General features: G+C 35.4%; 1 protein-coding gene and 1 long non-coding RNA gene across 3 annotated transcripts in view; one reads left to right on the top strand and one right to left on the bottom strand.

Moving 5' to 3' along the window:
- Window positions 1-16475, top strand: part of LOC136849041 (uncharacterized) — a 521318-nt gene that overhangs the window by 160350 nt on the left and 344493 nt on the right. The gene's annotated exons all lie outside the window — the stretch shown is intronic.
- Window positions 1-16475, bottom strand: part of LOC136849039 (uncharacterized) — a 465615-nt gene that overhangs the window by 202818 nt on the left and 246322 nt on the right. For both annotated transcript variants that reach the window (XM_067121930.1, XM_067121931.1), the window contains exons 4-5: window positions 11652-11881; window positions 1094-1204 (exon numbers count right to left, since the gene is read on the bottom strand). In XM_067121930.1, the coding sequence (XP_066978031.1) occupies window positions 1094-1204; window positions 11652-11881 (341 nt within the window). The remainder of the gene's footprint in view (window positions 1-1093; window positions 1205-11651; window positions 11882-16475) is intronic.

Here is a 16475-nt window from a genome sequence, read left to right as displayed (position 1 = left end):
TTTGTACTGGTTCTGTGCAAGCGCCGGACATTCGCTTGCTATGTGGTTTGTGGTCTCGTCTTTTATATTGGACTTGTTGCGTATGGGTGAGATCGTATTTCCATCTATTGTTCTTTGGACAAATCTTGTTCTTAGGTCCTCCTCCTCCTCCTCCTCCTCCTCCTCCTCCTCCTCCTCCTCCTCCTCCTCCTCCTCCTTGTCAACGAATGCATCCATTCATCGTTATAGTTCAAATCTAGTAATTATCGTCCGTAATCTCCTCATTCCTGGTATTTCTAGGATTCGGATAATATTTCGTAGTCTGTAATTATATTCCACTGAATAATATATTTTACCTTGACCATTTTTTTTTGTAATTCAGATATCAATTCTAAGGCAAAAGTTATAATATTTATTTCTATCTGGATCTCAGTAATTATGATAATTAAAGGTTTCCAATCTTCATTTGACGTCAGCGTGTCGGAGGCAATGCTTTATGTTTTTTACCTTGTTTTCCAAGGCCCAATTTTAATTAGAAGCCATAAGCATATTTATCTTGATTTTAGATGCAACTTTATATGTAGATTCCTTGATTAATATAGAGAAGTCTGATAAATTTCAATTATAACATACGATCCAACGCAGTTTTTTCAGCAATTATATTCTGCCATCGCAGATTGGCAATATTACTAACAGCCTCTCAACTCATGCATGAAAGAATCCTAGATTAAATTTCAATAGTTTGTTAATCAAATAAATGTTCATACATTGACAATGTAATCACGAATGCAGTTTTGACGTCATAAACAGAGATTATATAATTATAATTTAGTGCCTTGGGAGATAACGAAGATCTACAAAGCCCACGGTCATTAAAATAACATTTGCTAAGTATCTAATTTATAGCCATCGTTCACCTCCCTAATAAAAAAATTAAGCTGTTTTTAGAATCAGAATTACAATGGGAATTCTACATTGGGCGCAATGCTCATTTATAAGAATTAAGAAATCAGTCCGTTTTCTATGCAAAACGGAAAGGAGATGAAGGCGTGTGACGTATGATGTGAACTCTACTTGGTTGCGGAAAGACATTATCAACAGTGTCATCTCTCACCTCCCGAGCTGAGACACATCATTCGTATGGTTGAGCTGTCTTCGTAAGGCCCTATTGGACCCTCAAGACGTCTCCCGGATTCATCTTGGATTCGGGGGAATCCTGGAGGATCTGCGGGAAAAAAAGGAGAAAAAAGTTAGAGCGCGATGAAATTCTTCAATTTACTGCGTATAATACAAACCGATAAGAGAGAGAGAGAGAGAGAGAGAGAGAGAGAGAGAGAGAGAGAGAGAGAGAGAATTATATTATGAGAGATTTCTGTATATGAATTTCAAATAGTTTTTTATAACCTTAACTCTATGTTCTGAAAAACATTGTTAGAACCACTACAGGTGATTATATTTTTGTTTTTATAAATGTGTAGGATTTCATTCTATACTATTTGTTCCTTTCATCTACTGCTCTGTATAGAAAAGATAAACGCTCCTGTCTTTTCGGGAACTTCCATAGGCGAATGGTATACCTTTGATGATATGTTACCTAAGAAACTAGTTTATAGATCACGTACAATTACGGTATCTGGGGACGCTCCTTAGAACGTGAGAGACGAACCAACGAATCTTTCTCATTTTTAAATGCTCCCATTGATCATCAATTTTCGGAACAAACAGAAAAACAATGGTGAAATTTGAACACCATTTTCCTCCCACTATCCCGTGGAATGCCCTGCTTATAATTGAACTAAACTCCCCTACACAGAATTGCATTCGTTTTTGCTCAAATTATTCTTCTACCGGTATCTGTTTTTTGTATCTTGGGGATAATTATATCAATTTCAATAAAATCTTTACTTTTACCCATTACACATTTTTGTCCTAATGCTTACACCATGTTTAAAATATTACTTCTGAAGGTAAAATTGTTTGCCTAACATTCCTTAATCAGACGATATAAGCAGGTAATGGAAAGAAACTTAGATAATCTAAAGTGGATATTGTTTTTATTGTCCCGTTGAATATACTATTGTCAAATAGAATGTTTCCAGAGAAAAGACAAGACAGTGATCGTGACAATCATTCATGTGCTAAATGCTGATTCGTGGATAAACCTCCTGTTGTCCTGTTGCAAGTCTAAAAAATTAGCATTTCATACGCATGCACAACATGCTTGCATGCAATTTAGCTTTCTAGAAGGTAATTTTTGTCCTTTCTTACACCAATTTCATTCCATCTGTACCTCCTCTTTCCTTAATGGCACCTCTGATTAGTACAATCATTCACCAACCTATCATTTTCCATACTTGCCACATGACTCACCTTTTTACTTACGCTAACCTTTTCTAAAACTGTTTTCCTTCCTTTCGCTTATTCGTCTTCCACATATACTATACAAGCAATCCATCCGCATTTAATTTCCGCAAAGGATAGTTGGCTCAATAATCTCTTCATACATTCCACCGTGTTTATTTTTTTTTTTTTACCCATGCTGATACTCTCCTGGTTCGTCTGATATATTTACTCCTAAATACAAATACCAGTTTGAAACAACTGCTGTTATTAAGCCACCATCCATTTCTCTTCATTCTTGTTTTTAATTCAACTGTATAACCTTGCACTTGCTCACATTTACTCTGCCTCCTCCTCTTGCAAAAACTTTTAAAAGATTTTTGTCAGATTAGACAATTTCTCTTCGCTGCCAATAATGCTTCATCTGTAAACATCAGAGTTTCCACGTCTGATTCACCATCCATATTCTTATCACAGAACTTTGCAGCTGCCTCTACTTCGATTTCCTTGGCTTCTCACATCACTTCATAAGTAAAGATAGTAAAAAGTCACCAGGCTAAACAAAACCCTTTCTCAGACCAGCTTTTACATCAAACCAGTCACACCCCTGGTTACAACACTAGCAAAAATGGACACTAAAATTTAAAAAATGATGCATGGAATACTAGCATCTGTATGGCACATATAGTATTGTCCTCTTACATTAAAATTATCACGTAACTGTTTCAAAACAAGCACCAAATCCACACAATTTTCCTCATATCAAACCATTTATCATCACTATTATTATCTCAGTTAAAATCCCACCTTAGACTTTTATGGTTTACTAAGATATTTTATGTAGCTAAATTACTTCAGTCCCTTTACTTTTATACTTAAGAACAATTGCTCCTCACAGGCCATTTTGTAGAAACGTTCTCCAATTTCAGGCATATTTTACATGCCCTGATCAGCCACTCAATTACGTTTTCATTCGCCTCACATACTCAGTTGTCACTTATACAAGTAATTTCACTCTTACAATAACCACTTCCATCCCTGCAGCATTCAGTTCTGCTTCCCTTTTATCTTCTACAGTATGTTTGGCAAACCAAAGAAATACTCTATATTCCGAGAAGTGTATTCTCTTCATATTCTTATTTTTTTTTTTTTACTTGCACCTTTGATTCTGAGATTCATTACTGACTAATCTCTCTGCATTTACTTCCTTAGAAAACAAATTCTTTTAACCTAAAATCCTTGTTCACTTCAGCGGCCTTTCTCCCTTTGTACGTATCATCATTTTCTCACCCATGTCCTCTCGCCCACCTTAGCCACCCTCCAGTATTCCTGCACTATGTCTTTCCTTCGCCTTTGTTTATCTTTCAAGAAAGCTATCATAACCGTATCGCCAGGCTCAAAACTTTTTCCCCCCTTGTGCTTCCTCTATAGTCCAGTCATTGTATTTAACGTAGACTTTATAATATGCCTTCAACCTCTGCACCTTCATCCATTTCACCTTATACATTTTACGTGCTTCCTTCATATCACATTCGTATGTGTAGCTACTTTGTCTCTCCCCCCCCCCTTTCCAACTTTAAACTTAATCTCCCTTAACTTTGGCTATAATTAAATAGTGGTTATATATGCATCCAGCCACTACATTTCTTCCCATTATATCCATCAACTTACTTTTCCATCTGTCTTGTACTCGCATAATCTAACATATACTTCATCTCACCATTTTTTCATTCCCAGGTACCGTTTCTAATATATTTTCTCTGGAGACCATTGGTGCTCATAAATCAAATACCTTTAAAAGCATATTCCTATAAGACTCCTCATAGGTTCATTTTTACCAGGAAGTTCATTGCTACTCCATGCGCCATCTCGTAGCCATAACTCTTTTGGATTTAAGTGACCTAACGCAAACAGCATTTCATGATCTCTAAATTCAGCAAGGCTTTTATTCAGACTTATCAGTAAAACACTCTTTTCACTCTGTCTTTTCCTGTCGTGGCCTATATTCACTGACTATCAATTGTTTTCCTTAAACATGCTATCATACTCTTACAATCCTCGAATACTTTCACGCATCCGTCATAACTTCCTGTCGCCACAAATATTACTCCTTTCCTAGATCTGAGAGTTTAATTTACCCAAGAGCAAATCTCTCCTTGCACTTCCCGTCCCTGCCCAAAATGCCTTTTCATACTTGTCTCGCTAACTGCCAAAACACTTCTCTTTCTCTCGGTAAATAAATCGGCTATGATGCACTTCATACTTTCTTCACCACATTCAAAACTGTAAAGATTTCAGTACATTGTTCTTTCTCTGGGTTTTTGTAATTAGAATCACTGGTAGGGGAGCTGTAAACCCATGTGGTCAGCTATTAGGTGATTTCCATACAAGGCTCCTTAGCCTTAAGGTACATTTTACTTGACCAAAACCATTGGCAATTCCTAAGGCAGCAATGAACTGGTTGTACTGCTGACTACTACCCCGACAGCAGTTCACAGTAAGAATACTGAGTGGTTTCGCTGGCGTCAGTAAAAAGACCCTTTCTCAATTATTGGCATTTACTCCTTCCAGTGAGTTACACTACAACAATAGGCGTTCGTCTGCTTTGCAACATGTCCCATTATAATCCACAACATTTGACTTTAAATAACTGACGTAGATAAATCTCTTACACATTTCATTGGCTGAGAGGGTATCGAAAGACCAGTTATTTGCACGTCTCCTGAAGTTTAAAAATATTTCCCCTATCTTTAAAAGACCCTTCATTTTTCAAATTCCGTCTGAGGATTCTTTGGACTTATCACTAAAAGCATCTCTCCTTACGGGCTCTTTCGTTTTCAGTCATTTCATAATGCTGTGATATCTAAAGAAAATTGTGAGATAGGAAATAAAGTGTCTCCTTTTCCATCTCATAAGCCTATTCAGTTCTAATTTCCTTATACCAAAGGTCAGCCCGACAAAAAAAAAAATGTACATATATATAGATATAATAATAACCAGACTTACTAATAACCAGACTCACAACAGACGAAAATAGGGAATGATTCAGCCTACTGAATGAAAAAGAGGGGCTTGTCAAACCAAGTAATTAATAGGGCTTTTAGAGAAGATGAACGTCGTAAATTACTTTTAATGTAGTTGTGATTCACATAGAATTTTTCTTGTGGATCTAAAGGTTTGGTGTAAGAATTATGGTGAAGCTATATATTATCACTGCCATAATATATTAAGCATAATGCAATTCTGAAAGGCTTTTGACACCAAAATTATGCGCTGTTAGCACTTTTATGAACTGATCAACGTGCAGGTAGTTTTTTTTTTCTTTTTTTTTTTTGGGGCCCAATTTTCATACTTAATAAAAGAAGAGACACGCACCGATCTCCGCACGCGAGCGCCCACACACACACACACACACACACACACACACACACACACACACACACACACACACACACACACACATATATATATATATATATATATATATATATATATATATATATATATATATATATATATATGTATGTATATATATACATGTATGTACATATATACAGTATACATATGTATATGTATGTATGTATATAAATATACATATATATATATGTATATATACATATATGTATGTGCATATGTATGTGTGTATATATATGTGTGTGTGTGTTTGTGTGTGTGTAGGAGTGCATGCGTGTTTGTGACGGTGAAATATGATGAAAAGAATGACGCGGTACTGTGAAGGTGTAATGGAGGCGATTATATGATGTGTAGAAAAATGTTTCCTTTGTAACCTAAGTCTTTTTGATATTCACTATAATTGCATGTTATTTAAGGAAAATGTCAAATGAAGTGAAAAATAAAATTGTTTTGCTTTTCATTTCATTTAGGTACAAGACATGATTGTGACTACAGCAGCTGAAAAAAAAAAAATAAAAATAACAGCGTTCGTTAAAACAGATTAAATTGATAAGGGAAAAATAAATGAATAAATAAATAAAAGACAATTTTCCAAAAATTTGCTTAGAAGAAAAGGTGAAACACAGGCGACTTAGACGTGGCAAATGTAAAGTAAGGTAATAAGGAATATGAGTATTAAGCAATTTTCTTACTAAATACCATGGCTTGAGGCCTAAATAAGCTATATCATTGGTGCCGTGTCATGTTGCTAATATATGTGTTATTTTCCAAATGTCTTAGAGAAGAATACATATATTACAATGATATAGTGAGATTTGTCAGAAGATGCCCTTGTTTTCCATGCAAGTAGTTTTACTCATCATCTACACGTTTCCTCTTGACATTTTCTTGGTTAATTTTCTCGTTATAGGAAACTTAATGATTATGTCCACCAGGAAAATGGATGTTATGCGTCGGTGGTTATTGGGTGATTTTATTTTTTAATATTCTTAGTTGGAATTTCATATTTCATCATAGGGTAAATCTTTAACCATAGACAATAAATAAGCACGAACCATTCTTTACCAATACACCACCGTCATTTCTTTTCACTATATTCTGGCAAGTGCAAGCAGCCTTGATGATAACCACACTTATAATAGAAACGTATTTCACATCATCTTATACGGAGTTTAGCATTCTTCTACTTGTGTAATAATGCAGAATTTATATTCATTCCAAAACTTAGACAGTTTAAAACCATAATCCAAAACATTCTTCTTCCGTATTGCGTTTCTGATCTTTCAGTCAAATATATTGTAATTATATATGCTTTTTTATTATTACTTTAAGATCTCTTTTAAAAGTTTCTTGTTTGACACATGGTCGCTGTGCACTTCTTGTTTTCTTTAGAATTAAATAGTTTCCTGCTTCGCACCTCGTATGACACCCTGCTTTCCCAGTTATAAGATATTTCACGGTACCAAGGACCCCCCCCCCCCCGCCACCCTTTGATAGCATTAACATTTATAAAAAAGGGATGAATGCCTCATTTTTTTCTCCCAAAACATTTTTTCCTTAGATGACGTGCATTCACTAGCAAGAGAAAATTAAATATCACTGCCAAAGCTCGGAAATTCACTCATAATACCATAAAATCTCGGTACCTTTCATAGCTCTAACTTTTCGTACCTCCTCATCATATCCCTAATAATCACTTCTTCAGCTATTTTGGAACTGGCTGTAGCTTGAACTTTTCCAATTCACCAGCGGCTCAATGTATTTCATTTCCGCAGCACGCCTCCGGTTCTCAGCTTCTTTCTTTTTTTGTATGCAATTTTAACCTGAACAATTTTCCATCAAAAGAGTACTTCCTATTTCTTTCAAACCTATAAGTAACTTTAATCAATGCAACCTATCTTTAAGCCTTCTAAAAAAATGTCTCTTAGCTTACATTTACGAAAAAGTTTCCCTATTCTTCACCCCTTACGGCTTTTTTTTTCTACTAAGTAGACTGTTTAATGTACAAATATTCATTCCAGTTATGTACTTGTATGCACTCAAACTAGACCTCATCCCTGAACAGTACACTTAATCCATTTATACTTGTCGACTTCTCTATCTCCATTGTTATCCTAATCATTCATTGCACAGCATACCTACAGCTGTCCCCTCCTCTTAATGGAACATATACCTAATCGTCGCTCTCTTTTAAGTGATAAAGAACATTTTCAATGTCATCCACAAACTTGCAATTATCATTTTTGCTTCTTCGAGGCTTTTATTAAATAGTTCTCGAGTGATCCCTCTGATAACCATTTAAGAACCCAACAGCATCAGTGTTGTTTTCTTATCTTCTCCGTCCTCCCCCCCCCCCTATTACCCCGTAGGGGGTTAGTGCCGTCAGTGCACCTCATGCGGTGCAACGTAGGCATTACTTAAGGGTCTTTGCAGCGTCCATTCGGCCCCTAGCTGCAATTGCTTTCACTTCTTTTACTGCACCTCCGTTCATATTCTCTTTCCTCTGTCTTATTGTCCATCATCTCCAAACAATTGATTCATAGTGCAACTGCGAGGTTTTCCTCCTGTTACACCTTTCAAACCTTTTACTGGCAATTTCCGTTTCAGCGCTGAATGGCCTTAGTTGCCCCAGTGATTGGCATGTTTGCGTAAAATCTATAAATCAATCAAGCCCCCTATTATAAGCATGAGGCATTGTCTATATCACTTTTGTCTTTGGGTTTTTGCATGAAATTCAATATAAGAGGCAAACGTTCTTTGAAAACTCTCAGGTTTATACCTTTATTTGAATGTAGAGGAAATCAGATCAGTTGTCCGTTGAAAGTAGACTGAAAGGCATGTTGAAATACACTCCGAGTTTGTTTTTCTAATTGTGATTCTTGCTTATTCCTGCATATATTTATGGATAATCATATGTCCAGACACATGTAATTATACTTCAACATTAATTTGCCTATCCTAATAAGAATTGACTTTAGGAAGAAACCAACATCGGTCCAAAGGCACAGTCATAAATTGCTAAATTCCTAGATAAACCCGCTGGACAAAACACCAATAATAAATTAGCCGCGTCATACACCTGCAGTACACAGAAAGTTAAACATGTACACTGCGCTTATCACTTCTATCCCCGGATATTAAAGCACTTCTTTTCCATTACCTCTTTCACTACGTTTACCCATCACTTTGTAGGTCTTACTCCCACTGTTTCTCCTGAAACATTTTTTCCCCATTCATCAATTCCTTTCCACATGACCAAGCCATCTGCAAACAAGATTCACGTAAGCTAACTTCTTACCACACTTCTCGTGTATCCGTGTATTCTAGCACCATATATAGGATGTAACAGTTATTTCCACGTTTTTATTCCTTTGCATTCAGCATCAACAGTTCACTTCAGTAAGAGAAGCAGACATCGCTCCTTATTAAAACGTTCCCTCATTTGCTTCCATAAACAATCCAGGTCAACTCAAAGTCTTTTCCATACACCCTGCTACCTGTCTTGCTTAATCCCGTCCGTTTCATTAGCATTATCCTTTATATATATTCCAAAATACCTCAGTGAGTTAGCTGCTTCCCTTCATGCACTATCATAACATTCGTGTCATAAGTTTTGTGTTTCTCTTCACTTATCTCCATTCAGTCCTGTATCTTCTGCAAACGACAATAATCCTAAACTCTCCTTTGCACCCACCCGATTTCTTTCTTTTCTTTCATTTCCAGCCATAAAGATATTAAACAGATATCACATCTGTCCAGTGATAAAGATATTAAACAGATATAGCACGACTCTTCGACCGGCCAATGAAGAATTAGGAATTTATTTCTGGTGATAGAAATTCATTTGTCGTCATAAGGTGTTCGGATTCAGCTGTTCGTTGCTAGATAACCAGTTGGTCCACGTAAAATAAATATTCTACCAAATCAGTGTAATATCTTCAAAATCATACTTCCTCAACACCTTCTACATTTACTTTCTATCAGGTTTATCATAAGAATTTCTACGTTCATCCATATATGTAACCTTTACTTTCAGTCTCTCTCAGCCCACACCATCCCTTACATGTCCAAACCTCCTCTGTTCTTCCGTGTTAATCCTTCTGTCAAAACTTTATTATTCAGTATACCTTTCCTCGAATATTGAGTCATGTTATACACATTAACTTTGATAGCTATGCCTATTACCTTGACTTTTATGTAATGAGACAATTATTCCTCTTACCCATTCATTCAGAACCTTCCTCCTAAACCATGCCAAAAACTTATTACATTATTACTACCATTACACAACATCCTATTTGTACTCAAATTTAATTAATAATATATATCCATTCTTCAACCTCATAACTGCCGCCCTTATATCCTCAACACTTAATTCAAGAGACCTTCCCAACTTACATTAATCCTCTCCTTTCTTATGTCACTCAGTTCTGGCTGATATTTCATCTATCTTCCTATTTATTTTCCTCGTTTCTTTTTATGCTACTAGCTTATAATAATCATATTTACATCAGTATGTTTCTCGCTTCCTCTTCAGCTGATGCTTCAATATATCTTATGTCAAACAATAATGATCAGATATATATGCAGCCACTCTGGTTCTAACCATTACATCCAGTATTTTTCTTTTCCATTTAACAATATTTTCCTCACCATTTTTTTATACAGTATACTCATGATGATTCTTCTTTGGGAACACGATTCTTCATTAAACAATCACAATTCAACAAAATTTCCGTTGGACTCCTCCTAATCTCATTTATTCTAGAAACTTCATGCTTACCAATCATACCCTCTTTTTTTATTTGTCACTTAGGTCACTTACCTTAGTACGTACATCATGCAGCACACACTTCTTAATATTCAGATACAATGAGTCAAAGATTCAGTCTTCTTAAAAAAAAGTATTTTTTCAACCTCATTCTTTTCCATTCCTAGATCTTATACATTCACTATCACAGCAGTTTTTCCTGCCAAACTTAGGGCTACAAACGCAGACTTCAAACTAACTCATAAATGTTTTTTACTAAGATTCTTCATGACACTGAAAGCACAAGCCACCTCATCCAAACCAAACTTTACCCTTCCCATACCTGCAAGCACTAACTTTCCACGTTCGTCCTGGTAATTGATTAAATACCCCACTAAACCTTCCACTAAAGTGAAAGTTGAAGTTTCCATTGGCGTCAGGAGACTGGAATTATTGATAGGCTTTCCTTGGACTTGGGGTACACTTTATCTATGGCCGCAACCATTAGTATTTCTTAGGGCAGTATATCCAGGCTTAATTGTTTACTACCACCACAATAAACAGGCTAAACTGAATTAAGTTGTGTTCATTGGCACCACAACACACTTCCACCATTTCCATCGTCAAGGTGTTCTCGACGCCCCTATGCCCCGTATCCCTCCCCTAACCCCACCTCACTAGAGGTTACTCCGCGATAGAATACAATGCCTAAGAATTGTAAACCATGGGGAATTCCTAGTGCAATCAATGTACAGGTAATAATAGTTACTGTCTTCGTAGCAGAGTAGATTTCTATGGACTTATCTCATATATACAGTATATTATATCATATATATATACTGTGTGTATATATATATATATATATATATATATATATATATATATATATATATATATATATATAATATATATATATATATATATATATATATATATATATATAATTTAAATATATATATATATATATATATATATATAATTTAAATATATGTATATATATATATAATTTAAATATAATTTAAATATATATATATATATATATATATATATATATATATATATATATATATATAAATATGTATATATATATGTGTGTGTATATGCGTGTGTATTTGATTATATGCTCACGTGAGCGTAGCTGTCTGTGAATGCAGAAGTGTATTCTTACCTCTAATATTAAGGGTAATGCTTTGAGACCACGAGGGTGAGGCCTTGAAATGAACTTTACAGCGGTAATTCCCTTCGTCCTGTCCCCTGACATCTTTGACGAGGAGATTAGCTGGCGAAGTAGACGTGTCGAACCATACCCTTTGGCTCCGTCCCCAAACTTCCTCGTCTCCCCACTGCTGCTGACGCCCTGAACCAGCCTTCGCGTTGGCTCGGCCCCTCGAGTCGTAACTGCGGAAAGAGATATGTTTTTGGTGTTAATTGACTTCGTTGCACTTCTTATAGTTAGACTGGGGTTTCATCAAGCGTAGTAATAACTATCTCTAGGTTCTGTTTGTAACTATTAAATCGTTATTAAAATAACGTCATCTGTTAAGGAACTGGGTGAAAATGGTTGGTAAAATGTCTGGCGCTCTGTAATAATATCTGTAAAAATCTTTAATCTGTTGTTGCTGTTTATTTCTAGCATTGTTTTAAACAAAATCATCATTAGGATTAATTATCGTCAACTAAGGACATTTGAGCAGTAATGGTCGTGTTTTAAACTGTAAACACGATGCTAAAACATAATAACTACAGGTAGTAATTCAGTTGCACTTGAAATATTTGAGTCTGTAATTTTATTCCTAAAATACATGCCAATCTGAAACATAATAGAAAATACCCATTATTGAAAACTGAGGCATTCATCTGAATTTGGACATTCCTGCAGCAAGAGCTAAACGAGAAAGTCATTCGCAAAATGATATATGTCAAGTAACGTCAATCTATTGCAATTTACTGAATTCGCTGTCATTTAACAAGGCATATCTTCTGACCTGGCTCCTGAGTTAAGAATATTAACCGTTGAATTAAAATCAACCATTCTGTTGAGTAATTATAAAGCGTATTTAGTGTTTTAAATAACAAAGAAAAAGTTTTGTTTTGTTTTCAAATCTGTGAGGCTTCGTATCACCACATATAGGAACTTGTTTATGAAAGTGTGAAAAAAATATTCAGATGTCTGCATGTATGAGTACTAAGGAAAAAGTTCCTTTAAGAAAAAGTAATGCAAACATACATTTTTTACGAGTTGCCACCATTAAGAAAGTTGCTTTGTATACTTTGTTCCTTTTAAATGAAATTTCATGATTCCTGGTCATTATATTTTACAGTGAAAAGACCTGGTGGCAGCATTTTCAGTGTATATATTGTTTTTAGTTATGAAAAAAGGCAAAATATATTTCTAAAAATGTGTTGAATAAATGCACTGTAATTCAAGATTAATTATACACAGAAAATGAAATACCTTTCTAGTATAAAATATGTATTCAAATATCAGTAAATGCAAATCATCCCGTCTCTCTCTCTCTCTCTCTCTCTCTCTCTCTCTCTCTCTCTCTCTCTCTCTCTCTCTCTCTCTCTCTCCCAAGATGACCATAAATATTCTGAGCTCCAGGAAGTTCGCACAAAGTTCAGAGCAAAAAGTGATCATTATTAACTACTGCTCTGTTCAGAGGGTACTATTTTCTGCTCCAAGGGATAGATATAAGTAGTGTTATAACAAAGACAAATAAATGTAACACGTAATGGCTTTGTGATTAAAGAAAGCTACATATCATACACCTCCTGAATATCAGTAAATATGCAACTTGAAGCTTATGGTCGAATTGTTATTATATAAAGTACGTTTACCACTTAACGTGATAATGCTCAGTCATACTGATATTGCAGTCATACACGCATGCCTGGGTAGACAGGTACCAAAACACTTTCTCAAAACACATTATCTCTCTCTCTCTCTCGTTCTTTAAATCGTTCTTTATAATATATATATATATATATATATATATAATTTATATATATATATATATATGTATATGTATATATAATTTATATATATATGTATACAAACACATATGTATATGTGCAGACCACTATGTATGTATGTATGTATGGATGGATGTATACTAACGAGAAATGAATATCAAAAATAAACTAACTCTTCATCAAATGAACTGCCCATCGAATGACGGTCTGAAGCTCAACCAATATACATATATGTTATATATATATATATATATATATATATATATATATATATATATATATATATATACATATCATATCATGTATATATATATTTAGTAGAACAGTGGTTACTGACACACAGAGCCTCGGTGGCTCAGTCGGTTACAGCAGCAGCTTCGGACTTCGTAGAGGTCTGTGGCGCGGGTTCAAACCTGCAGCCGGCTGATCAAGAGAGGCAGACACTTTGCTATCCGTGTAGACATCCCGGGATTATATATGTAATCAACGGATAGGTTTGCTTGAAAAGCAAATGGATGTTACAGACTAAATACACACACAAAACAAAGCCACTACAACACCTTCTAAAAACATAACAAACATCTCACACGTCTCGAACTCTCGCCATACCCGCGCAATAACTTCTCGCTGCTGGGAAGAAAGGGCGTTGGGTCGGGTATGATACATGAAACATACGTACCGGGGTCTAAGCGATGTCAGGCAGGGCAGCCGATCGAGACCACAGGTCTACCCCAAAGCCAAATCAAAAAGTCCTTCAAAAGAAGGCACCGTGCGTACCCCATATAAAAATGGGAATAAAAGCACGTTAAAAGAAAAAGAAGAAGAAGTGGTTACTGACACACATTCTGTTCATTATCTCCTGAAATAGTGCGTGAAGTGTATTTGTAGATAGATAGATTGCTAGATAGACGTAGATATTTATTCAAGACTTTCTAAGTCGTTATGAATAGCAAAAAGGTCTCTTGCCTCCCAGTACTTTTTTTATCATAGCATTTTTGTTAAGAAATCCCTCCCAGCCCCCTTTTTCACACGACCAAACCCTCTCAGAGTACCTTGGTCTATGTTTACAACTCGTTAACTTTTTTTATCAATTCCTTTACGTCACTTATCTCGCATATATAGCGCAAATAATCTTTTCACATTATAATCTCACCCTTAACCTTCCACTTGTATTCAACATTCTAGCTTCACTTCCACAATAATAAGATACCCTAAGCAGTCCTTTCATCAGTCCTTTCATTAAAGGACTGCTTAGGGTATCTTTCATTAAAGGACTGTGCCTCAGCTCTTGCCTCACCCTACCATCATCCATCACATTTACTCCGAAGTACTTATACGAATCAACTTCCCTGTTATATCACACACGATAAAATTTATCGATCCATCTTCCTAACTTTGGTCCATCATCAAAACGCTGCTCTTGTTTACTCTAGTTCACATTTATCTTTAGCTTTCTCCTCTTACAGTGTCTCCACATTTATCTTTAGCTTTCTCCTCTTACAGTATCTCCACATTTATCTTTAGCTTTCTCCTCTTACAGTATCTCCACATTTATCTTTAGCTTTCTCCCCTTACAGTATCTCCACATTTATCTTTAGCTTTCTCCTCTTACAGTATCTCTTGACCATCCCCCAGTCAAAACTCTTCAGCTGGAAGTATCAGCCATTCATGACATGTTTTAGTATCCTTTAATTATACTTTTGCCTCTGATGGTTATATTGTGTTCTCGCATCACCCCATAAAATATTCATTAACCATGGCCACAAAATTTATACCCTTGTTCCAGGTGTACGTTCACATAGATCAGTCACAGTCACATTTTCTAACATAAGTAAAATCTTCACAAAATCTTTTAGTCATTCTGAACAAGTAACTTTTTTTGCTCTGAACACCTTTAACCGATATTGTATCAGTATCAGCTATATCATGCTCTTTCTCTTGGTTCCTGAAAGTTACACTTCTTTCCTGTTAATTTTCAAACTTCTCACATAATCGACTCATAGTACAGAGTTCCACACTAGGCACCTAATATTACTCATTTTAACCAGCAAAGTCAGTCCTGTTTTTCTAACATTATTATTCACATTTCTTAAAGGATTTTTATGATTTTTGTCACTCTGTATTTTTAATTTTCAACAACTGTTGTTGCATTTAGTGGACAAACACTTATAATTTTCTTCTTGTTTTTACTACGACTAATACTAACGATTCTAAACCACTTTCCATATATTTCTTTCCATATATTTATGGTATCATTTTGGATGCAAGAATCGACTCTGCACTTTCTTTCTTTACATTCCTTCAGATATTCCAAAAGATTAAATTTCCCTCCAGAAAAATTATACAAAATATTCGTTAATTAGAGTAAAAATTAATGTGCCAGCCTGATTTCAAATTCAGGCTAATAGCTGTTGTTCACATGTGGTACTCGCCCGACCTCGTTTGTACTGTAGTTATCCTAATCATCATTAAAACTTTAGTCTTACCTCATTATTTTGCAATTAACTGCAGCATAATTAAAATGCGCAAATGATTGATTTTTCCATCAGCATAACGATGCGTATCATAAATATTTGGTTTCTGAAGTTTCCGATGTACATTTTTAATACTTTAACATTAAAACAAAGTCGACTAATCTCGACTTTCGGGATGCACTTTCCATTTAAATATAAAATGCAAAACACATTTGTCCATACACAATTGTGTATGTGTGTGGGTGTGCGCGCGCGCGTTTCTTTTTTCCTTTACTTTAAGCGCGCAAGTCTACAGTATAGTATGCAGGACATATTTGCCCATTCACAATTTTACAGACGTATTCTTTACCTGTCTGTCTCGATTGTGTGTGTGTGTGTGCGTGTGTGCGTTTCTTTTCTCCGTTACTTGAAGCTTGTAAGCGTGCATGTCTATATAATGCAGAACATATTTGCCCATGCACAGTTTTACAGACATTCTTGTCTGTCGTCTCTTTCTGTCTGTTTGTCTGTCACTCTCAAATGTGTGTGCGTGTGTACGTACG

Source organism: Macrobrachium rosenbergii, chromosome 20 (assembly GCF_040412425.1).
Source record: "Macrobrachium rosenbergii isolate ZJJX-2024 chromosome 20, ASM4041242v1, whole genome shotgun sequence".
NCBI classification, from domain to species: Eukaryota; Metazoa; Arthropoda; class Malacostraca; order Decapoda; family Palaemonidae; genus Macrobrachium; species Macrobrachium rosenbergii.
Note: the sequence above shows the minus strand (reverse complement) of the source record. Positions and strands in the feature narration are given on the sequence as shown.